Source organism: Pteropus alecto, unplaced genomic scaffold (assembly GCF_000325575.1).
Source record: "Pteropus alecto unplaced genomic scaffold, ASM32557v1 scaffold659, whole genome shotgun sequence".
NCBI lineage: Eukaryota > Metazoa > Chordata > Mammalia > Chiroptera > Pteropodidae > Pteropus > Pteropus alecto.
Genome location: NW_006442482.1, coordinates 1,048,817 through 1,074,408, shown reverse-complemented (window position 1 = coordinate 1,074,408; position 25,592 = coordinate 1,048,817). Strand labels below are relative to the sequence as shown.

Below are 25,592 nucleotides of genomic sequence, written 5' to 3'. Positions count from 1 at the left end.
TGACTGACTAATCTTAAGATGATTCGCATAGTCGAGATTCCATGATGCAGAAATTTAGGTCAATTGTACTCTCATCAGATTAAATATTAGCCAGAGTTTAGCTTGAAAAGGGATTTGACAATTGGAGAATCTCTCAAGTGTAAAGCTGATATTAAAATTTTGATATCACATGGTAGGATCTTAAGTGTTATGACTTAATTCAGCAAGATATCGAGCATATCCCATTTACCTTTTCTCCTTTCTACTTACATATTCAGGTTGTGCAGAACTAAAGGAGAAATGTAGACTAACATCCCAGGACTATTTTTTTGCCACGAGTGACTTGGGGAACTTTAGATTTAAAGCTATATAATGTATCTGGATTAACTGGGACAAAATACTGCAAGAAACATCTTTGAAAGAATGGTCTCTCGAGTAGGTGAATATAACGGAGAGGCCTATTTGCTGAAGGTGACCAGCACTATGCCATGGCGAAGGATGGGATTAGACAGGTCTTGTTTGAGCTTTACTAAACAAGAGACATTTGGATACACGGAGTTCCGGATAGATGGAGAAAGTTGTGTGAATATGAAAGAAGTGATCACCTTTAAAAACAAGTGCAAAACCCTATGAAACACTGGTAGTTGTTGTTAGTGTGGTTCCGTGAAATCAGATGTGTGTTTAATGTCTTTTTCACCTTTAAAAGCCATCACTTTCTTACAAAGTCTGATAGTATTAGAGCTTCAAAAGACAGCTGCTTTTTTTTTTTTAAAGGCCTTTCCACTAGTTGGGGTGATATGTGTAATATTCAAATAGAAAGCAAATATTCCCCTTTTTATTTCTATATTCATTTTATATACATATTCTTTGCCTAAGTAGCAGCTCGTTATGAACATGAGTATAGAAGAGAGATTTTTATTCATACATATTTAAAGAACATCAGTAATAAAAACATTTCCCTAGCTGTGACAAAGAACAGCTTTTGTTTAAGGGTTAGGTATGTCTAAGGAAGTGACTCTTGTTAAGAACTAAGGAATAAAATATAATTCATCTTATCTTGTGTAAGGAAAATTGTCCTAACTTGCATGCCGCTGAGTGCCTAATTTACATTTAAAGCTGAAGTAATGAAGCCTTTATTTTTTGCCAGAAACTCCCATTTCTCTCCCAAATATATTCTCTATCAGACAAAACAACAACAACAACAACAACAACATTATTTTGCATGGTAAGTGTCTTTGCTGATGCAGAAAAGCAACATAATTCAGGACGAAGGATTAATTTAAACTTACTTATGTGCTCTTTTGCAGATAATTAAAATTATTTCTAGGGATCAAAAGGTAGGTTTGCAGAGCACACCAAAAAGAATACCTTCATCCTGGTGAATTGCAAAAGATGGGTATAGTCCTTTTCTCATCAGGAAGAAGAGGTTTCTGAAAACTCATAGTTGTAGAATTTAAGTCTGAGAACTTAAGACTGCATAGAAACTAGTCACAGGGAGTCTGAAGTTGAGAGTGGATCTGTGGAAGCTCTTAGGAATAAACCGTATTTATATTCAGTTAAATAAATCTAAGTATAATACAAATGACCTTTTCATTTATACTATTTTACTTAGTAACAAGGGATGCTATATATTCATTTGTGTTTGCCATCCCTAGTTTAATAGAAATTTTGCTTTGTTGCAGATAATAAGCATGCTTCGAGGCATTTCCCTTGCTCCTCTATGGCTGGTTTTCTATCTAGCTGTTTATTTCCTTTCTGATTTTCAAACTCAAAAGTTGTCGATGCCTATCTGCCTGGGGCTTCCCATTCTCCATCCCCAGTTATGGCTGACTCTCATATACTATCAACGTACAGTTTTGAGTCCCGAATGTGCTTGCGCTTACCTTCTTTTATTTTTCCTCTGGTTTCATTCTAAAAATCTTTGTTCCTCTTCTGCCATTAGCTTTTACCTTCCTTTTCTCTTCCCAACCCAAGCTCTGTCTTTCTCTAATTATCCCCAATAGGATTGAATCATGGTTCATGCAATTTACATACACTGAACTGAATGAAATTTTTGAAGTTGCCCCCAAAATACACAGAAGTAAATTCGAGAATATGCAAGCTCAATTTAATAAGATTAGATATGGGAGATTAGTGTGGTATCCTGCAAGTGCATGTGAATGAATCCATGTGCTCTTAAACATTCTTTGTGTCTATACACTCCACAGCCACATATGTAAATAACATTTAACTTAAGAGGAACTTGTAATTGTTAAAGCTACTTGAGAACTTTCAGCTTCCAACACAGTTGCATGTTTTGGCAAAAGCAGTCAATGTACTTGCTATCAGTCAGTGGCATAATCACTCATTTATCTAGTACCACTTTGGGTTTGTGAACAAATGGACTTATTTACAGCTTTTTGGAACCTAATTGGTTCCGAAGTCAATAAGCTCGTCTGCTATTCCAGCATGAGAGTTTCAGGTTATAGGTAGCAGTCATCAGATAGTTCCTGAAGCCAGATCTGTGCCACCTATCTCCATTCCTTGGGCCTTGGGGGTGTCCCAGATGGAGTGAGAATGCCATTTACCCTCCCTCCAGCCCTGCCCAGCTGGCAGTCATCAGCCTTGGGAGGAAGGAAAAACAGCTCTGTGCCGGAAAGAGGCTGAAACTTCTGTTTTGTGAGTAACTGCATTTCCTGGTAAATCCTTGGACGTCGTGTTGTTTTTTAAATTTATTCCTGGGCTTTAGTCCATGTTTTTATCTTTTAGGAAAAATTATATGCATTGACAGTATGCTGCATTCTTTAAATTTTTTAAGAAGTAAATTGGGATGTTCTGATTTCTATGTTATTTAGAGTTCTTATCCCATGGAAGAACATCCAGAAAGATAGTTGAGCATAGTATTCCCTATGGTGGGAATTTTAGTTTTTCTCGTGATCATCAATATAGTTAATTTAAGACTGACTACTTAGTATCATAGTTAAGATAGTAGTTAGATCTTTGTATTGGTTTCAGGAGTATTTGGATGCGATATATGAAATAGGTTCAAATATTGAGGCACTCTTGTAACAGAAAATATCAAAGTTACTGCCATAGTTCTTCAGAAATCAGGAGAAGAAGAAAGTTTATCCTTGGCCTCAATGAGCTGAAGTTCAAAGTAAGACTGTGGCATTATTCATTACCTCTTTTCTTTCAAACAGTAAAACTCTTGGGTTTCTGTGGACAAGGCTGCTTTTTAATGGCATGTTCTCCAAACAGCTGTTAAGCACCCCCCTCCCCAATACCACAGACCACATCTGTTCCCACTGTTGATTAGATAGAGGGTGGAGAAAGAAGAGCGGCTGTAGCATGTGTAATTACCAGTAATTAATTCTTGTTGCGCCTCCTCATTTCCTTCTATTCTAACTCCACCTACTCTTCTTCCTGTCTCTGTTGTAAATTCTGTTTCATGTTGGCTACTTGTGGAAAATAATCTTGATGGGTATACAGCTGTTTTCCTAAAATTTTACATTCACCTTACAGTGAAGCTTTTATTTTTCCTCTGGTGGCAAAATCTCTTGAAAAGGCAAGGCAAATAAGAAAATACTAAAGTAAGTGAGCATATCTTTCCTGCTCCTTGTGTTCTATTTCTATTGATACTATTTCCAACTGTCAACAAATGTTTATCAAATATATTCTCTCTTAAAGGAACTATTGTGAACTATTACAAGGCATGAATAAGTGTGAGGAAAACAAACGTAAGATATAGTCCTGATCCTCAACATCAATGTACAGTGTAATTAGAAACCTAACATATGTAACATGGAAAACTAATGATGTAACATATAGTAATTATAACCAAATGATTGCCAAAATTGTTGAGAGAGAGAAAGCGTTCTATTCTTTTTCTTTCTTTTTGGGATAAGATAGGACTAAAGAAAATATACATTTGAGGATTCTTAGGTAATACGTCACAGTAAAAGATATACACGTTTGCTCTTTAAAGGAAGTTCATTGTGTGTCTTCTTCACAAATCTTAAAAGCCTAGATTTTCAAGATACGATGCTTCTTGTGTGTCTGTTTTCAGGAGGATGGAGCTTTAAGTGGACCATTTTAAAGCTGCTTGCTTTTAAGATTTAATTTTAAAATGTATTTGCTGTATCAGTCAGGGCCCCAGCAGGGAAGAGAGGCACTGGGATAAATAGGAGGCTGTGATAAAGGGATTACGTACCAAAATGTGGGCAGGGTATGGCAGAGCTGCAAGAGAATTGTGTGAACTCTGAGGCTAGTAAGAGCAGGTAAAAAAGGAGTGAGAGGAAGAGCAGGTACCTAACCCAGAAAGAAGAAGTTGGGCGGGAAGGGTGTTCTGACCCGCAGGTGGATGGATCCAGCCAGCTCCTATGTGACCGGTCAGGGAGAAAGCAGGGGTCATCAGTAACCTGCCTAGCCTTCCCTCCCCTCCTGATCTATGCAGTGTTCCACGGTTGTCCAAACTCAACTGTCAAGTAGGGGAGCTCTTCGATGTCTGTTAGGTCAGCCTTCCCTCCCAGACAGCAGGGTAGACAGTGGAACCGGATGGGCAAATGAAAGATAGCTAGCATATTTGGAGACTTTGTAAATTTGCCTAAACATGAAAAGTCCATCTGGGATAACATAGTCATATATGCTCTAAATAATGTTGATGACAATAGGCGTATGTCTGGAATCAGTACGTTTTATGACAAATCAGTCACTTCTCAAGCATGTTCACAGGGAATCGTCGATGGAGGTTAGTAATTCTCAACTGGGGGCAGTTTCCCCCCTATGGGAAATTCGACAGCGTCTGAAGGCATGTTCACGTATGGCCTTTGCTGTTAGGGTCTGGTGGAGGGTGGTGATGATGAAGAGAAAACAGCGAAGTGCCTTTTCACTTCATTGGAGTAGGTGCTCACGTGATTGTTTAAGGATCTCACCTAAGAAATGCCCATTACTTTTGGTGAGAAGAGACTACTGACCCTTGAGAACACCGTTTGAGTTGAGTTCTCAGAATGAAGCTGCAAGACGGCATAGGTTTTATGCACTGAGCACGAGGCAGGGGATCAAGCCCTTAAAGATAAAGAAGCAGGTGAGACCACTGGGGTGTAGATTGCAAGCTTCTCAAGGGCATGGGCTACATTTTATTCAGATGCTAAGAGTTAAGCACCACGTCTGGAGCAGTGTGGACTGTCAATACATATTTGTCAAGTGAATGAGTAACCCTTAATTTAGGCAAAATAGGTACTATAGTAACAGAAAGAAAGGCACCAGTGGGAAGGGGATGATGAAAGATGCTGGGAAGGGAAGAGGTGAGGTTCTTATAGCAAATGAAAGACAATCTGGACAAGAAAGAAATGAAAAAACTAGGCCTTCAAGGATATATTGGCTCATTGGGTCCCAGGTTTCCAGACTTTATGTCTGTTCCTGACCTGGACTCTGTACCTCATGGCTTCTTTTTCTTTAAGAGGCAGTAGGTAAGGATGAGGATGTTCATTCCATTCCTCTTTTATTAGCTTTGCCTTCCCTCTCCTTTAATATTACTGAGGCTGCTCCCTGCCTGGAGCCAGAGCCATGCGCCTTCTCGTTTTGGACTCATCCAAAGGCTTAGGTGTGCCTCCATAGAGCAGGTTTCAGTAGATCAGTCCATTGGTGTGGGATGCGGTGTGATTGGCTTCGTCGTCCCGTTTTTACTTTTTTAGTCCTGTTCCTTTCATTTTCAGACAGTGAAAGCTACTTAGTTGGAAGTGATATTTGTCTTTTAAGTTTCTTAAGGGCAGTGAAACTCCTTTTATACTTCTCTCAGTGCGGAGCCCATTGTAAATGCTTGTTGAATTAGGGGATTCATGGAGGCTTACTCCTCAGATTGCAGAGAGATGGTAGAGTGACATAGGAAGGGATGTCTTTAGGAAACCTTGACCATGAAATAAATGTTCAGTCTTCTGAGTGACACATAACACAAGATCATCGATTGTATTCAAGAGGGTTGGTAGTGGATTTAAGAAATAATGAGAGAATTTTAAATACTGGTGTAGGAGACGGAGGAAAGGAGAGAGCAAAAGCCTTTCTTTGCTGGAGCAAGGGTCATGCTGTTGATAAAGTGAGTGGCCCAGTATTAGGAAGGTCGGTAAATGTGAAATGCTCACCATTAAGACTCATCAGTATTGGTGCAAGACTGTCTACAATCCAACTTTATAGCTAATTTGTAGGTTTTTAAAAATCAACTTTATCACTACTAATTTCATAAACATGTTTTTCTCTCTCATTGTGAATTTAAAAGAGGCAGCACCAGCTACCCATTGCTCAAGCTGAAAGTCAAGGGTTTAGCTTTTGTTTTTTCCTCTCTTCCTTTCTTCCTACATTTCAGCCAAGTTATGATGTCCTTACAGGCAACCAGCAAACCAGCCTTTAGACATTCCTAATTCAAATGACACATTGTCTCTGTAACAATAGTAGTGGTCATGGATTTCTTAAGGCTCATTTCTTTTATTCTCTCCCCTTGCTGATGGTTGACACCCATCTTTAGGAGGGTTGGCAAAGGGTTTATATGTAGCATTGGAGCCAGCAAGACCAATCGCTCCTCTTTGGTGATCTCTCCAGAAATCCAGAGCAGCCATGGGTATGAAATACACAAGGCAACTCCCCATACTGTTTCAGGACTAGTTCAACATAGCTAAGAAATCACTACAAGTTTTGGTAGGGAGGCTAACCTTTTTTTGGGTCATGACCCCTTTGAGAATTGAGTGAAAGCTATGAATTCTTGACCCAGAAAAATTCCATGTATACATGAACACAGAATTTCGTAAACCATTAAAGGTGTTCAGAGACTGAGCTCTGGCTCACAGTGGGAGTATGTGTAGTTTGAAAATGCATCTTCAAAATTACGTTGTTATATTTGGGATAGGTTAAAACATCTATTTTTAAAATATAAACTATAGAAAGTCACGTGGCAAAAATATTGGCAGATGGGGATATTGCAGAAAAGAGATTTTTTTTTTCTGTGATTCTTAATTGGGATCATAGCAGAATCTTAAGGGATAGAGAATTATGAAGGTTTTTGTTCATAGGCGGTTTTGTCTTTTGCTGAGGAGATGGAGGAGCATGGAAGCTAAGTTCTTTGTTCCTACAGATCTTGCACCTCTTAACTCAGAGAGTGTCCTGTAGACAGAGCCATTGACAGTGGAGCAGCCCATGGGCAAGGAAAAGAGGATGGAAGGAGAGAAATTTCTTAAGCATTTGGCCAGGTCGAACCCAATGCCCCCACCCCGTTTTTGTTTTCCTGTTTTAGTTCTTGGCATCTCCATTGAAAAGACAAACCAAAAAGGACATTTTCCTCTTTGTTAGAAGTTCTTGGAAAAGCTTCACATTCTTTTATTCCATCTCCTTTGCCTTAAGAAGGACTGTTATTTCTGAACTTATTGTCAGGGTTTCTTGTATTCCTAGTTTTAATACTCAAGATGTCTCATTTTTGATAAATAAGTAAAATGGAAGGTATTTTGTCCAGCTTCCTAAGCAGTAAAAGCAAGTATATAATACTGTAGTACCAGAGTTGTGTTTTTTTTCTTCTGCACAATATATTAACTAAGCAGAAAATGTAAGAGAACAAAGACAATAAAAGTAATGTTTGTTAGTGGTAGTTTGAGATATTTCAGGAGAGATGAGATATGAAGAAAAGCAGTGGCCATATTTAGAAAGCTGCCTCAAACCCAAGAGTATCTATTGAAGTAAACTTGATGACAGACTTTTTTCCTCTTCATGAATCATTGTATTCCTATAAAAGCGAAAATTCCTCTTCATCTAAACAAATGGCTTCCACATCTGTTTTCTAAGTTTCTCAAAAGGGTGTCTTCAGCTTGCATTTTTTTAAAGTGTTTATCTGTTTAAAATGAAATATCGTCAAAAGCAGTTTATACATCAAAATCCAAGTTGGTCTTCAGCTTCTAAGAATTAGTTGAGAATGATCTGGTGGTGATGCTGGTGGTAGAGGAAAAAAGAAAACACATTTTGTATTCTGCATAGGTAAGTCCTTGCTAACCATATTCTTTGCATTTTATTGGTCGATATTTACTTTTACATGCTCTTTTGGTTTGAGGGACTGATTGAGTAGGTAACTTTGTCATTGGTAGCACATCCCAATATTTTAATGCTCTGGCTTCATAAGTCTGAAAATAAGTCTTTTCCAAATTAGTAGCATGAGAATTAATCTGTTAGTCCCATTGACTAAGAACCGATCCGTAGTTAGATTTTTTTGTCCCAGAATCAATTCCCCCCCCCCCCCCGCCCCGCCGTGTCACTAAGAGAAACACACTCATAACTGGTTTGTAAAATACTGTATGTTCAGTTCTCAGTCTTGCGTGAGTCTGCGCACCCTGAGGCTTTTGGTTTTATCTTTTAAAATCTTTAGTCTCTTCTTGTGTGACAGGCCACACTGCCCTTGAGCCCATCCTGCCATTTAAAAATAAAGAATGAGAAGCAGCCGAAGTGCCAGCTCTTTTCCAGCTGACAGGAATCTGATCTACTGCTTGGATCCTTTCTCTGGGTACCAAAGTGCCAGTGGTGTGTGGCTCCTCCCAGCCATGCCATTTGCAGTCACAAGGTTTAAGAGGGCGGGAGCAGAGGAGGTTGTGTCCAGGAGAAAGAAAGATCTATTTTGTATGGAAAGGTCAGGGAGAAGGGCTGTAGATCAGCACGTGGGGTCCTCCTGCAGGGTGCAGGACTGCTGGCCTCTTACCACCCAGTGGAATTTCTGGGCCGCGATGAGGCATTTGTCTTTCGGGAGGTTGAGCACCCCCTGAGCTACAGCTGTCTGTTCTGTCAAAAGAGTGGCTTGCTCTGAGGTCAAAGGTCCATGAGAACTGTGAGACATTTGATGTTATCAAAGCAAATTAGCGACAAAGGCAATTAATTTAATCACTTATGACTGAGGTAATTTCTCTCGAAGGGTGTGAAGAATATTCTTTGGAAACCAAGGGGAACCCTTCCCCCACCGTTACTTTTCTTTTATTGGATAAGTATAAATCGGAATGGCTAATAAATGGCACCAAACTGGACATAAGAAAGAATGCCCTCCCCCTCCCAACTGCAGAAGAGAGGCAGGAAAAGGAGGTTAGGTCAGAGCTATAGGAGGCTCTTTACTTGTGAAGTGACTTGATTGATGTTCAGTCTTCCTGTTGAGCCATCACTGCCTGAAGGACAGGAGCCACCGCCGAGCCTTTGCTTGCTGTTTGCTGAGCCGTGGCCTGTAGCTGTTTTGGTTGCTCAATAAAAAGGCGAGGTGCTCCCCCTTTCTGACCTTGTCGGGAGGCTTAATACCATTATTTGTATTAGGCCCTGGCCACCTGTTGGGATCGTTCTCCTTAAAGGTCAGTGCGTGGTGCCTGGCTGTCTGACTGTGGCAGCCTGCAGTCGGATGTGCCAGTGGCCACTGGTTTGTGTCACACCTGCCAATTGTGACAGAAGGAACAGAGATCTGATAGCTGAAGGGGACAGGAAGGTACTGGAGGAGGATTGACGGATCAGGAGACCCACAGAGCACCGCAACCGTGGGTTGGGTGCCAGCTTGCCCCGTCTCCTTTTTGTCCTGCTGCCCCTTTGTGAGCTGTGCCATCCGTTTCACTGGGTTCTGTCTGCATGCTGACATCACTTCGATTTAGTCATAAATTGCATCTCTGTTGAGCATTGGAATTCCTGTACCTGAAACTCCCCACATCCTCTCCGCTGAGCATCTTGGCTCCACCTGCCTCCCTGTGATCTCCATTTAGATGTCCGCAGACCTAACATATTCATCAGTTCCAGAACTGCTCTTCTAGTTCTCCTCTCCAACCTGTCCCCCTTCCTGGATTCTCTGTCTCAATGAGTGACGGCACTGCCTTCCCAGTTGCCAAGCCAGGAACCTGGATCTCATCTTTGAGCCCTATCTGTTCCTCACGCCCCATATCCAGCCTGTTACCAGGTCCTTTAGATTCTACTTCCTAAGTACCTGCGACTGCCTCGAGTGCAGTGGCTATTATGCTGGTAAAGCCTCATCACTTCTCTGTGTAAGCCGCCACATGCATTCTTTACGTTTTATAGCCAGAGAGACCTCTTTGAACTGTCAATCTGATTATGTCACTCCCCAGTTTAAAGTCCTTAATATGGCTTACAAGGCCCTTCACATTGGGCCTCTCCTGCCTTCTCTCCCACTTTCCCGAGCATTGTAGCCTCAGCTATATTTTTTATTTTCTTCTCATTGCAAAACAAACCTTTTTATTTTTTTAAAGCTTAATCTTCTTTAATCGCCATTGAGAATTTCCCTGTCTTTTGGATCTTCACACTCTTCTCCCACTCCCCTTTTCCTGTTATTCTATAGCTCACCTTATATACTGGCTGCTTCCATGCTCTTTTCTCTAACTCCCTCCCTAGAGCCCTCTATTTTGTACGTATGCACGTGTGTGTGTATGTATGTATTTTTTCCAATTGTGTATTTGATTCTCCACTAGCTATTACATACTGTAGAAGGAAGGAATTACATCTGAATCATTCACTATATCGTTCCTTTCCACCTAGCATGTGAGAACTGCCCAGCAAATACTTGTTGGTACGTGAACGGATAACTTTTTGGAGTTCTAAATGAAAAGAATATAACACAGTTTCCTATAATTCATATCAAATTCTTGAGCCTTGGCCGGATTATAGAGTGGAAATGCAATGAAGTTCAAAAGTAAAGGGGATTTTTTTTTTTAGCAGTAGCCAAGTCTTAAATAGCTAATATATTGATATTTTTTCTTTTCATATTCTGTACCTGTATCCTAAATGACATTTCTCAATTTGGTATTTATCTGGTTTTTTTTTTTGGTCCCCCTCCAAAATTTCTTTGGATTCTTCTCAGAGATAGTATAGAAGATGAGAGAAAAAAAAAGATTGATAAATGGGAATACATTATTTGGTTGATCCTTAAATATAGAGGGCATTAGAGGCATGCCTCACGTATCTCTGGACAGGTGAACACAATTCCGTTTCCCTAAAATGAGACCATCTATCTGAAAAAATTTTTTTGAATTGAGAACCCTTTGTATTTTAATGATAGCTAGCTCACAGAACTTCTAATAAAAGGGGGAGCAAGGGACGCTATTTTTTAAGAAATAGAGTTGCTGTAGGAGGCCACGAAGAAAGTATGGTCATTATAGAACAGAATTTGGTGTTTGGCCCTGGTACTGAACGAGGGAGTTGTCCGTCAAGGTGTGTTAGGCTAAAAAGTTCTCCCTCTTCTCACCCCCTCAAAGCAGAGTAATGGTGAACAGTGCCATGACTGTCTTATCCTGTGTCGGGCCTAAAAAGGAGCTTTCCAGGCATCAAAAATGCTTCCATCAAAACGGTGACAGTAACACCTTGGTCACTCTCCAGCTTCAGATTGTCCTGCAGACTGCCAGAGAGGTGCTCTTCCAGGGTTGAGCTTCAAGCCAGGTGCTTAGAAATGACAAGCGGCAACCTGTCAAACCTGCCATTCATGGGGGCCAAGAACTCGAAGTTTCTAGTCACATTTTCCCATGACCTCAGCTATAAAGAAAATGTTGCATATTCTAGAAAATGCTAATGTCCTTTTTAGCTGTAAGTATTATCTTGATTGCAGTGCTTCAGAATTGCCCAACTTCATTATCTGAGCATAGCCAGCCTGACGCCTTCTTCTCAAATAGACAATTATGATCAATTAAGCACTTTCAGGCCTTATAAAATACTTAATTTTATTAGTCAATTATTTGTGCTTTGAAAGAGTTAATGGTAGCTACCCAAGCCATTATTAGAAATTAGAATGTCCCAAAATAGAAAGGCTATTTCCTTTGAGTATGGCACTGCAGTGGAAAATGCCAAGCATAGTTTTTACTGAGTTAAAGGGTGAGGGAAGGCGGGGTGGGGGAGAAAGTTACATGTAAATCATTTAGCCATTAACCTAATGGGTGGATTTATAAATTCTATTACTCTAAGCCCTTTTCATTTCCACTGAGGCCTGGTGCATGCTTGATCCCACTAATGTAAAATTCATTCTGTCGAAGTGATTACTGAAGTAAGACACTTTGAGTCAATTTTAATCAGGTTGTGTGAAACTTGCCTGAACGCTGATGTTCACTAACGTGCGGACATAGTTTGGCCGTGTCTTAATTAGCCCCCCAGAAGAGTTATTCGAGGAGTCAATCAGGGAACCGAATCTCTGAGCCTTTTGACACATACATGTTTTTCTGTGAGAGAAAATACACTGTAGGGGCCGAAAACATCCAGCTCCAGAGCAGGAGGCAGAGACATTTGGGCGGGGGTATTCTAGTCTCATGGACATTACGTGAATTCTAAGAATTCTGAGAGCTCTATTTTTGTGGCTAATTGGAGCATCTGGAATGGTACTTATATTTAAACAAATCAAAATTTCAAATTTGATGAAATATGTGAAACCTCTTCGTAGAAAAATGCATACAGGCACATATTCAAATTTTTCCTTAGAGTTTTAGGGATTTTCAGAATTCTTGACCTTAGGTTAATATCTCCTGCTTTAGTTTTAATCTTGAGTTTTCTTTTTTTCTGGGAATTTAGTATTTTAGGGTGTAGGCTCGTATTTGAACTCTTGTGTCGGTGAGTAGATTTGGCTCAAGTGCGCTTTCAAGCCAGCTCTACAAGCTCTCCGGGGTCCTGTGTCAGACATAATCTCAAGTATGGCAGTAATGCACGTAAGTTCAAGTGAAACGTATGGGACGCGAGTTTCTAAACTGGAGGTGGTAGTGGAGGAGGAGTAGAGAATAAGAATGTTGTGAAAGGAAGGTTTCTTTAAAGGTGAAAACAATTTTTTAAAAGTCAGAACGTAAAGTGCATTTTAAAAAGTGCACAAGATGAATAAATATTTCAGGGCAAAAAATTACAAGACAAGGGAGAGGTTCACTTTTCATATATTCAAAGCTACAATTTGTGGTATTTTAAGTTTTCATATCAAAATTAGAGCCCTGTCAAATTGTGGGGCATTAATTGAGAGAGACTCATAAATATCATTAAATGTGTCTCTTGGGGAGGAGAAACCTTTCAGAAAGCTTTGTTTATTCAACATGTTTTATATTCTTTACACATGAGCTACCAGAAGGTCTAGGTTGTTAATTAAGGATTTAAAACAAAATCAGTTTATCTAAAAACAAGAGTTGTATGGAAGAGGCACACTTTTAGTCAAGTTTCTAATTAATGGGCCTTTGTCATTGGGGTAGAAATTCATTTCTCTTGAGTGAATATTTGTTTATCTAACACGCATTGTGTTTGAAGGTGAGATTAAAACTGGTTCACTCCATTTCTTGCATGGAAAGAGCTAGCATTTAAATGCGTACTGTGTGTGGGTTTAATTGCCGCTTTCTGTAACCAGCTTTTGGGGTCCTGTTGTTGTGGAGATGCACTTATCAATCCATGGCTTTGCTCACCTCAAGTTGGACCACTTGGAGTTTGCCTCCTTTTACTAGAGCCTAAGATAAATATTTATTGAATTACTACTATGTGCCAGGCATTGCGTTAGGTTTAATGGCTGATAGGAACTCTGCTTATAATTTGCTTATATTCTCTTAATCTTTTATAGTAGAGCGGTGTGCCGTGGCGTACACAGAATTCTTTGGGAGTACATTGGAGTAACATACCCACTGATATCATTGGGTTGAGGGGCTTTTTGGTGGTGCAAAGTTCCTTGTGAAATAAGTAGACGTTAGGTAATAATAATGCCTAACATTTACCGAGCCCTTATGTAAATAGTTTTGTATAGTCTTTGGTACATATGTGTTACATTTAATGCTTACAGTAGCCCTATTATAAGGAAGCTGCAGCTATTATCTCCATTTTATGGTCAAGGAATTGGAGACTTAAAGGTTATATTGTGCGCCCGAGGTCACACAGTGGTTAAACAGTACTGTTAAGTTTTGAACTCAGGCAGCCTGTGTTAGTGAGAGTTTTTCAGAGAAACAGAATTAATAGGGGTGGGGGTGGGGTGGGCGGTGTGTGTGTTAGAGGAAGAGAGATCGATTGATCGATTTTAAGGAATTGGCTCCTGTGATTTTGGGTGCTGGCAGGTCTGAAATCTGTAGGGCAGGTTGGCAGGCTGGAGACCCAAACATATGAGATGTGAGTTGATGTTTCAGCTTGAGCCCGAAGGCAGCCTATAGCAGAGTTCTCTCTTTCTTGGCGGACCTGTCTTTTTCTCGTAAGGCCTTCAATTGATTGGATGAGGCCCACTCACATTATGGTGTTGTGATCTGCTTTGCCCAGAGTCTACTGATTTAAATGTTATTCTCATGCCAAAAAAAAAAAAATCCTTCACAGCAACATGTAGACTGATGTTTGACCACATGACCTAGTGAGATTTGACGAAATTAACCATCAGACAGCTTAATTTCTGAACCCATGCTTTTAACCGCCATGGGGAAAAGCATGTGAAAAGCACAGAAGCAAGGATAAAGCATGGCTTGTTCAATGAACTCAAGGTATTTCAGGAAGGCTGGTGTAGAGGATGCATATGGGAAGCATTAGAAGATAAGGTGGGCTTCAACTAGATCGTGAGTCTTGGGTCAAGCTAAGGTGTTTGAGTTTCATTTCAAAGAGTACATTTCAGAAAGAACACTGGCAAAGTGTGAAGAATGGCTTGGAAGGTAGTGATGCCGGAGACAGATGGTAGGCCAAGTGACTGGAGAGGACCTGGAGGAGGGACAGCACATTGGCAGGGGTGCCACACTGGAAAGATATAGTGAAACTTGTTAGCTCATTGGATTAGAAAGGAAGTTAGCTCTTTGTCTTAGTCGAAGTCTCGGAAGTGGACATTTGTCATGTTTGGAGCTGGGTGAAGGTTTGGAGGTGATGGATGGCATTTAGATTAAATGCTTATGGAACAGACAATTGAGTTTGGGCCTGGAGAGAAAAAGTGTTGAGTCATCATCAATGTAATATCACTGATTCTCAACCGGGGCAATTTTTCCCCCCCACAAAATGTTTGGCAATATCTGAAGACAATTTTGGTTGTCACAGGTGGCAAGTGTGTGCGTGTCTGTCTGTCTTTCTGTCTGTGTGTGCACACATGCATGCTTCTGGCATCTAGTGGGTGGAAGCTAGGGACAGCCTCCACCCCCACCTCCCATGGCAAAGAATTATCTGGCCTAAAATGTCAATAGTGTCGAGGTTGAGAAACTGTGACGTATACATGTAGGTGTATATATATTCTCCAGGACGGGAGGGGGGATCTCAACAGAAGGTGTCAGATGTTCTTATGTACTGTAAATACATTCACCCACTTATATTAAGTGCATAAAGATGTATGCGGATACCTCATGAGAGCTTACATATTTCTAGTTATTTTGCAACCACATAGCCTTCAAAAGCAACCTAAAATATGGAAAGATGTTCTTGTAACGCTAATAATCTTCGTTGGATATATTACTGCTTGCCTCCTTTTCCTAATGTTAAAGAAATGAATGTGGTTGAAAGACAAAACAACCAGATATCAAGAAGAGATACTTGAACATGTTAAACTTAGATTCTTAGATTTTCAGATCTGGGAAAAATCCCAGCCTCTTCATTTTATAAATTAAGATGCTGAGACCTAGAAAGAGAAACCAGCTTGGTCTCAAATCACTTAGCTAGTAATAATTGGCAGTTTAAACTAGTACTCAGATTTCAGACCCCTGACTTTTTTTTAAAACTCAACATTTGTATGATATTTTATCATTGCAAAGCATGTTCTCAGCATACAGTTCTTTGTATTCCCATCCAGCTCAGGGAACTAGGTGGTAGTATTATCCCAATTTTAAAGAGGGTAAAACTAAGGTTTAAGAGCAGTAAAGAACTCCGTGTCACGGGACTGTTAAGTAGTGGAGAATAGAAAGCTTATTAAATCCAAAAGCGCTTGCTCCTTGAGCATCTTATAAAGAAGATACACATCTAAGAACAATAGGGAATAGGAAAATAGGAAAAAGGCAATGTAATATAATGAGGATGGAATAAATGTTCGCCAAGTGGGAGAAATGAGGAACACTGAGTCCTGCTTGAGAACTGCTGAAACTGAGAATAAGGAAAGCTTAGATAATGGTTGGATTACCAAATATCATAATATTTGTATTTCTAATACTTTACCCTATCCTTCAAAACCATTCATTTGCCACCCCTATTATGCTAATGTATTTCTAAAAAACTTGGCAGTTTATTTCTAATTTTGTGTCGTAAGTAACAGAAATATCCTAAAGTCACTGAGATTTCAGTCGTCATTCTGTTCATGCATTATTTGTTTAGAACTTGACCTTACCCAACATGTTTTTAACCTGTAGGATTTCTATTGTATTTAATAGCTGCATCATATACCAAAGTGGGCTCCTCGATAGTAGATAGCACTATAATAGCACTATAATTGGAATAGGAGCTTGAAACTTTAATTGTGGAAAGTTGGTGTTTTCTCTTTCTTTTAGAATTAACAAACGATGTTTTAGCCTGTAATACCATCTAGAAACATTTCATAACCTTCAGATGCTCTGCAAGACACCAGTATTTTGTTCTAACAAAACATAAAGACCCCGGCTTTCTCCTGGCCTTGTTCGGAGAACCTGTAAACACACACTTCGGCAGTAGTTGGTCTTAGCTTGCTGCTGCCATTAACCCTGGCATAACAAACATGCTGCTTCTGCTTAGTAAACCACCTCGTGGGTGTATTCCTGAACAAATTATTTTCTCGAGGAAACCCTTTTTCGAAATACGTTTACATTTCCTTTTTAGTCCCCACTACCCTTAGCAGCCTTCAGAGGCTCAGGTTGGGGTTACAACACCTTCTCGTATTATTGTAATTATCGCTCTCCCCATCCCCAGCCCCACTCCTTTCCTGTTTCCCCCTCCTCTTTTCCCCTAACCATGCTGTTCTGCGAAGCCTGCAATGATTGATATGATGGCAGTGCTGTCATTCTTTTTAACCAAAAAAAAAAGTCATTTTTGTTCTAGTTATTTTAATAGAGTCCCATTAAAGATGTATTGCTGACTGAAATATCGGCATGAAGGGCTCTCACTGAGCTGAGCCCAGGAATTAAGAAGTCAGGAAATCGGCTGCTGCATTGCAAGAGAGCCTTGTGTGACACCGAATCTCCTGATTGGGGAGATCATTACTGCTATTATGACTCGACTTGCGTAGGAATTTTAAATTCCATCTGAATGTCAGTAATAACCCTCTTAGCAAATTATCCTGAATAAAATCACGAAGGCATTTTATATAATAGGTGTTGAATTACTGGATAGATTTGCTAATTAAATACTCTTTGTTCTGCTGCAGTTGACATTACAGGGTAAGATCTTGAACAATTATTCTCAACAGCTGTACTTTGTTAAGGGAAAAATTAACCACAAAGTTTATTTTTTTACACTTGAAGTTGGCAGATTTTTGAAATGTGCTTGAAAAAAATTCCATCATCCAATTGGTAATGAGTAGATAAATATGCAGGTGTTGCTGTGAAATCAGATAACTGCAGACTGCCTTATTAATGAATTTAGCAAGCCTTTATAGTCCTGTTTTCTAGCTGTTGGCACTTACAAAATGATTTTCTGTCAGAATGGGTAGCTTTAATATTAGGCTTGTCCCTTTGAAATGAACTTATGAGCGGTCATCTTGTAATCACTGTACCTGGTGTCCAGTAGGCCTTTCTGGATACCTGTAGCTTTTTTTTTGTAAAATGCATTTCCTTAATGGCGGAAATATGTATAGTGTATAAATCTTCGATTGTTGGCTTCCAGAACATTCACGTGATATAAGCTTTTTAATAAAGCAGTTGAGACACAATGTAAAGAAAAATGAAACCTAAGGTCCAGCTTCTAGATCAAGCTCTTGACTGGCTCTGCTCCTTTGGACAAAATCGCAGAGCCTAATTTTCCTCATCCCTGAAATGGGGCTTATAATACCGCCTACCTCTTAGGATTATTCATTCAGCATTCTGCAGATATTCACTACCAGCTACTGTGTACTGTGCACTAGATCTTGAGGATTTGGTAATCCGCTGGCTGTCCAATCGCTGAGCCCTCCCCAGTGAGCGTTAGAACCGAGGGCAGCTTTGGAATGATCCTGCTCAGTAGCACTTGGGTAAGCATTGGACTGGATAGGGCACTGTGGTGCCACCATCTAGAACTGCTACGTGAAGAAACATGAGAGGTGGGGGTCATGCTGGTAGTGGGTTGTCTGGTATAGAACGGACTGAAGAAGAGTTGGCGAGGTGTGGTGAGGACCTTAAACACGAGACAGCATTGTCATCAGCTGCTGTTGAGGTCCCCTGGAAAGGTGGTGATTCAGATGATCCACAGAAATCGATACAGCCTCTGTGAAGAGCTATTTGACTTATCAAAAATTTTAAATTTATAACCTGTAACTCAGTAAGTCCTCTTGTAGGAGTTTACCTTATTACTGGCAGATTGGCAGATTCTGTGTGTAAGAGGATCTGAAAGGTGAAGGTTGCCAGTTCACATTGGAGGTGCATTCAGGGATGACGTAGTAGGTTTGGTTCATGGCGTGAAAAAAAAGTAGCAGAAATCGATTACTGCATATGCAGGGTTGTGGTGGAAGGTCGACAGATTGCTCCTGAGGTATTTTACTTGGCGTGTGACGGTTACCTTGTGGAATTGTCCCTTGTGATGAGGAAAGCTAAGCCTAGCAGGGCGGAAGGGGCAGAGGGTGAAGAGAACTCATGATAAGTGGTTCTGTCCTCACTATGATCAACTTGACTTGGGTCGATCTCGTCATTGCCCTTTTCCCAAAGGAATTGTCAGGTATTCTCCCATAATGCATTTCTCTGTAATTTAAATGTTAAAAATGAAGATGAAGTGGAGGAGAGTGAATGTTTTATATGAGTTAACTGCATTTTAGTGTCTAGTAGAAAAGTAATTGGGATTATTTTGAGACCTATCAGTCAACTAGCAAACAATGTTTTTAAGTGCCTATTCTATGCGAAGCCTGGTGTTAGGCACAAACAGATGCTTTGACCCCTAGGAGCTTGTGGTCTAGTTGGGGAGGGGACAAACTGTCAACTAAAAACTGTTTCCTAAATGAGATTACCATGATTATCTTAGGCCAGTGGTCCTTAACCCCACCTGTAACATAAGAATCATCTTGAGAGCTGTTAAAAAAGATTGCTGGGCCCTGATAAGGATATTTTTTTAAAGAGCCGAAGGTGATTCCACCACATAGCCACTGTTAAAACAGTGGTTAGCCTAATCAGCATTCACCACCCCCCACTACCCCCAGGTCTGGGGAAGGGCTTCCTTCCCTAAGGACTAAGACATGAATGCATGAACAACATTGGGAGACAGCAGTGAAAGCGAGGAACAATGGAAATGGAAAGGAATGGGCAGATGAGAAAGATATTTTAAGGTTAGGATTTATAGAGCTCTTTGATATGAAGGACAAGAAAGACAAAAATGATACGAGGTTTGGGCTTAGTTGACAATGCGACTATTGGAGGTAGGGAAAAGGAATATAAACAAAGAAGTAAATCTGTCTGGCCCGTTGGAAAAGTGACTTCTGGTTTAGGCCGATGCTTTGAAAATTGGGTGATAATGGAGCAAAAATGGCATGGAATAACTGTGGCCCCATGCTCTGGAGTCGGAGTGCCTGGATTCTTATCCTTGGTCTATCACTTACTGGGACAAATTAATTACTTCCCCTCCCTCCCCCGCCCCCTCTCTCTCGCATCTAACAAATGGGGATATTAATGGTGATTCTCTCCGAAGATCTTGGAGAATGACATGAGAAAATGCATGAGATGCTTGGAGCACAGTATCTAGCCTACACACAGAGACACACACATAGACTGCTCGTTGTGTCATATTACTTTTTAAGAGGCCCTGATTTGTCAAATGTGTTACTTCTGATCTGGTCCAAGGTAATTTGTATCTGTTTTTATCTATATCCACATAACCTACATGTCTCCAGTCTTAGAGCTATGCGGACCTGGGGACAGACCTATCGACAGATATTATCTGTATATTTGTCTTCATTTACTGAATGTTCGAGTTCCACCTTTGTACTGGGCACTGCAAACTGCAGGGGCTATAGTGAAGGTCTACTTTCTGCCTTCAAGAAATTTAGTCTAGAGAAGAAATTTAAATCTAATGTATATATTAGATTTTTACTTTTTAAGATCCTTTTTAAGATGAGTAAGGATTGCCAGATTTGAAATGCTCTGTCAAGCTTTTTTTTTTTTAGCCATGCAGTTCTATTAAATATTAGTAATAAGAATAATTTGCCTTTTTGCCATATTATAAAGGGATACAGCAGGTCCTTGAATAATGTTGTTTTGTCATTTCATTATAATATTGATGAGAAAAAAGTTGATTCCCGCTGAGGCCACTGTCTGTTTGGAGTTTGCACATTCTCCCCATGTCTGCGTGAGTTTTCTCTGGGGACTCTGGTTTCCTCCCACGTCCCAATGTCGTACGTGTGAGGTGAATTGGCGTGTCTCGATTGTCCCAGTTGAAATGAGTGTGGGGGTGTGTGTGAGTGCACCCTGTGAGGGAAGGGTGTCCTGTCCAGGGTGGGACAGGACATCTCGCCTAGCACCCTGAGCTGCAGGGAGAGGCTCTGGCCACCCACGACCCTGAGTGGGAATAAGTGGGTTAGAAAATCATTATCTTACTTGTTTTTATTTATCTTTCTTAAATGTATGTATAGCTCACATTTATTTAAATTTTTAATATTAGAAGTATTTTGGGTCTTTATTTCGAAGTTTGGTGATGTTTTTGTGACCAGAGATAAACCATAGAAACTTAACTCTTGTTTATATCAGTTAGCCTCTGGTAGGTAACATTGGTTTCCTTATACGTTATTCTACTTAAATCCATGTTTCCAAGGAACCTATTGATGACATTAACTGAGGACTTACTCGGTTTTAGTATGCATGTTTATTAAAGAGAAGTCTTTATATAGATCTGCTCACTTAGACCTTTACAATAGATCTGCTTACATATCTCTAAGAATCAGTGTAGAGGCAAACTTATTTTTAGATTACATTGTTATTTTGAGAGCTGTAGTTAGAAAATTATCAACAGCTTAAAAATATATGGAAAATCATTGGGCTACTTATCTATGGGCTTATATTTATGTTTTTGTAATTATGTAATGCATTAATCTTGACTTTGTTTCCTTTAGATTTTGATGCATACGAAAGAGATGGTACAGAAGGTAATGCTGAGCCTTTTCATCATATGACAACTCTTAAATATCACACCTAGTGACATTCTTGTATTCAAGGAAAATTGCAACCCAAACAGACTGGAAATGGCTTCTTAGAATGTCTAGTTTACGTTTATAATCCTTCCTAATGGATTATAGCTTTTTTCTTTTACTAACACTGATATGATCTAGCCGCTGCTTGAAGCCTATATATGAGTGTTTCAAGCAAATTAGTAACAGTGCTAATTAGAGTTTACTTCCAGGCCTTTATACTGTATGTGCTCTAGTGTTGTTTGCTATGATTGATTTTTTTTGGCACTCTTCATATTCTACTAAATACTGTTTGAAATTTAATACGGATTTGTGCCTCTGAATTTTAAAAACCCATTCATTATGTTTCTGCTTCATAAATTGCTATGACCACTAAGCTAGTCTCTGATCCTCCTTTCTATTATTTTATTCCATGTTTTGTTTCAGCTAAAACTAGATACTTCTCCTGCCACTCTAATATCTGTTTGTTTTAAGAAAATTAGGGATTTTTTTTTAACGTGGCAACATTCACCTTTCTCTTTTATTGGGGCTTAATCTGACAATATGGATAAGAATAAATATAACCTTTTGAAAAATCAGTGGAACCTGTAATTTCTGTAGAGTGGAAAATCTTGAGTTTCATTGTGCATAATGGTCACCATGTTTTATTTGTCAATTTTTGTAATTTTGCTTTTCATTAGATGAACCTTGAAGTTATTTATGGGGACACAGATTCCATTATGATAAACACCAATAGCACCAATCTGGAAGAAGTATTTAAATTGGGAAACAAGGTGAGACAATTTGATAAAATTATATGTATTATCTACTTTTGTGAATTATTTTTAACGTGGAACCTCATAAATTCATGCACTTGTACATTGTGTTCTTCATACACTTAGTGCCTTCAGTTCTTCATCCTCTGATTTTTCTTAGCCTCTTCTCCAGTTGTTTGTTTTGAGGGTAAAATCAAAAGGAAATCATTTTTTTCTTAAATGCTAGGTATGTTTTGAGGATGGTCTAAGTGTGGTAAGTTTAAGATGTGATCATGTTAGTACTTATTACATTGTCATTCATAAGGAGAAATATGTCTCTAGTAGTGTTCAGATGCATTTCATACACTGATAGATGTAAATACCTACCTGCCTACATATATACATATACACACATCTGAACTTTTTACAGGAGTTCTTAAAATATATTCGAAAAGGCAAGGGGACATTTAAAAATAATCATTTGTAACCTCTTAATTGCAATTCACAGCACAATTAGTGTTTCTTGGGTACTTGCTATGTTAAGGTAGTGTCCCAATAAACTAAAACTAAGGTATCATCTTATGAACCAACACCTTCCTACCTTTCCCCTCTGAAATGTGTGAAATTTAAACTGTAGTCTTCACTTGAGAGCAAGCTTACCATATCGAACCTTGAAAAGCTGTGTATTTTCCTTGGAGGCGGTGGTCTGTGCCATGACCATCCTATGAATAAAGAGCAGGTGACTGTTCATTTATTTGTTCAGCATATACTTATTAGCTTGTATTCAGAGTGCTATGAGAGGTCCAAGGAGATCATAGACATTATTTTATTAAAGTTTTACTTATCTCTGGCCACGTCTACTCATTGGACTGTGTCATCTCTAACGAATTCAGTAGTTTGAAGGTACGTACATAAACATTTAGGTTTTACATTTAAACAAGACTATTTCATAATTTTTAATTCCTGCGGCTGACCCTGCCAATTCTGTTCTTTGTCGAGTGGGATGATATATTATTGTCTGTTTATTTATTTATTTTAATCTGTTTTTGTCCCTGTGCTTTTTCAGTGTTCTTGCATTGGACCCAGCATAGTATCGTGTTCCATATACACTGAGTAATTGCATCCTAGTCTCGTGTGACCTCAAGTTCTGTTTAGATTAAGTCTTAGGAATTTGTAGTTTCTTCTCCCTATTGATGTTTGAGAAGCTAATATTAATGGCTAAAACTTTCACAGGTAAAAAGTGAAGTGAATAAGTTGTACAAACTGCTTGAAATAGACATCGATGGAATTTTCAAGTCTCTGCTACTGCTGAAGAAAAAGAAGTATGCTGCTCTGGTTGTGGAGCCAACGTCCGACGGGAATTACTCAACCAAACAAGAGCTAAAAGGATTAGATATAGTCAGAAGAGATTGGTGCGATCTTGCTAAAGACACTGGAAAGTGAGTTCAGCTTTCGTTCCTGCTTTCATTGTTTGTTCTTAAAAGCTTCAAGTGTTAATGATGTGGACAACACCTGCCAAGCACAAGGATGCAACTTCTTCTTTGTTATTGTTATTATGCATATTACCAATTCTTACTTATTTGGAGTGGCGTTTTATAGATAGAGTAAAAGTTAGAAAAAGCCGGACTCGCTCAGGAAGAGACGCTTGCTTGCTGTAAGATACAACTCATGAGTTTTAATTCGTGGTGAGGGTGAACCTTCGCATTTTAGATCCTGACAGAGTTGGTTTTGTTCATGTGATTTGTTTTTGTTTTGTTGTGCTTTACTGTTTCTATTAGAAAGTGCCTTGTGTTGTGTTTCTGAATTATCCTAGAGCCTCTTTAGGAATGTAGTTGTTAAGATGTCCCGTTTCATGACTTAAAATGGTCTGGGATTCAAAGTTGACCATGGAGTGAGTCTTTATTCCCACCCATATCATTTGTAAAGATTCTTACTAATCTCAGGTTAATTTAAGAGCTAGTTCTCAAATATCATATATACCTCAGAAATAATAAATGTCATGAATGACCCCTGAGACTAAAGATTGTGTTAAGGCCCGTTTCATTTTTTTAGGGTCATATTAATTTATAAAGCAACCATTTAAAAATGAATCTTTGGGTACCTTATTCGCCATCTTTCTGGATACTCCTGTTTTGTGAACCTGAGGAATTCTGAAAATAGAATTTTTTCCTTTAAAGCAAAATTTTAAATTAATTTTTATATTGCTGCATACCAGCAGTTTTTACTTGTTTTCCAGTCTTCCTCTTGCTTTCAAGTCAGGAGATTGAGCAATTGTTGCTTCTGCAAACTACTCTTGATTAGGCAAAGTTGATCATCCGAGTATAGGTCACTGTTAGCCTTTTATGAAATGTAGTTTGAAATGCTTCATTGCCCCCAAATGTACCCAAAGATGAAACTACTTTGTATAGACTGTCGATTAGAGTGTTCTCTTCAGCTTTGTGTTTTCTAAGAAAAGATGCATCATAATAGAAGTAAATTTCTCCGAGTTAGAAATGTATTAGTAATTAAAGCTATACAAATGTTTTTGTCAGGGTTCTTTTTCTGACAAATTATAATGCAGCTGTCAAACCCTCGCTCTGCATTTTCTCAGAAATGGATAAAATATTGGCTTCCTTACTTTTTTCCCTTTTTTTCCTTTTTGTGGGGGGTCTGGTGGAATAACATAAGGTTGGAGAACACTGAACAATATAATGAAGCCGAAGAAAGAAAGGTTTAAAATATTTATTTATTTTTAAATTTACGTAAAGAACTTTATATTTCTACTTCCTAGCTAATGGTTATCTCAGGTGGAGATGATATCTTGATGACATCCGAGATACTATCTTAGAGCTTTATGAGGAAAGTAAAAAATTTATCTTCTAACATTTTAACTTATGGGTAGAATATAACTGCTTTTGAATTTTGTAATTGCATAAAACTATGATGGAACGCATACCGTTCCCTGCATTTTGAATGTGAAGCATTGGATGCTGCATAAGCAAAGTAATCTGTATGTCTGAGGGCAAACCTGACATTCCAAGGTTGGTAAACCTTTGGTAGAATTACTGTTAAAAAAACAAATAGCAACAGCCTTTTGGACATTAACTCTCATGTTAGCTTTTAGTACAGTTCTTGTCCACATGTTAATCTAATGGCATTTATTTTCCTTTTCTCTCCTTTATTAATAAAATATGATTTTTAAAAATCAATCCCTCTTTCTTTTTGCAGCTTTGTCATTGGCCAAATTCTTTCTGATCAAAGCCGGGACACTATAGTGGAAAATATTCAGAAGAGGTTGATAGAAATTGGAGAAAATGTGCTAAATGGCAGTGTCCCAGTGAGCCAGTTTGAAATTAACAAGGTAAATGTAGCATTTATTGCTGAGCCCAGCTGCTGCCATGTGTTTTTCTCCTCCTTCAGATAGTTGAAGAACCACCTCATCCTTGCAATTGAAATAAATTCTAGCTGGTGATGAAAGCTGCTTAACAACTGTCTCACAGATTGAGCATTAGCATATCATTCTTCCTTTTCCAGCCACTGGTACTGCCACGTCTATAGCAGGGCCTTCTCTTTCCATTTCTTCCTTTAATTCGTGGAAGCCTTGTTTCTATAGGTTCTGCGGAGTGATACAGTTGATGTTTCAGAGACTAGAGAGTACTACGTTCTTCGTAGTCCTCTTAACTTATATTTGTATAGTTTTTTGGGGGGCAGGC

General features: G+C 39.1%; 1 protein-coding gene across 1 annotated transcript in view; it reads left to right on the top strand.

Annotated features, from left to right (window-relative positions):
• The window catches only part of POLA1 (DNA polymerase alpha 1, catalytic subunit), a 282,451-nt gene that overhangs the window by 85,204 nt on the left and 171,655 nt on the right, over positions 1-25,592 (top strand). The window contains exons 27-30 of the mRNA XM_006920960.3: positions 21,092-21,124; positions 21,847-21,939; positions 23,134-23,339; positions 25,108-25,240. Of these exons, the coding sequence (XP_006921022.1) occupies positions 21,092-21,124; positions 21,847-21,939; positions 23,134-23,339; positions 25,108-25,240 (465 nt within the window). The remainder of the gene's footprint in view (positions 1-21,091; positions 21,125-21,846; positions 21,940-23,133; positions 23,340-25,107; positions 25,241-25,592) is intronic.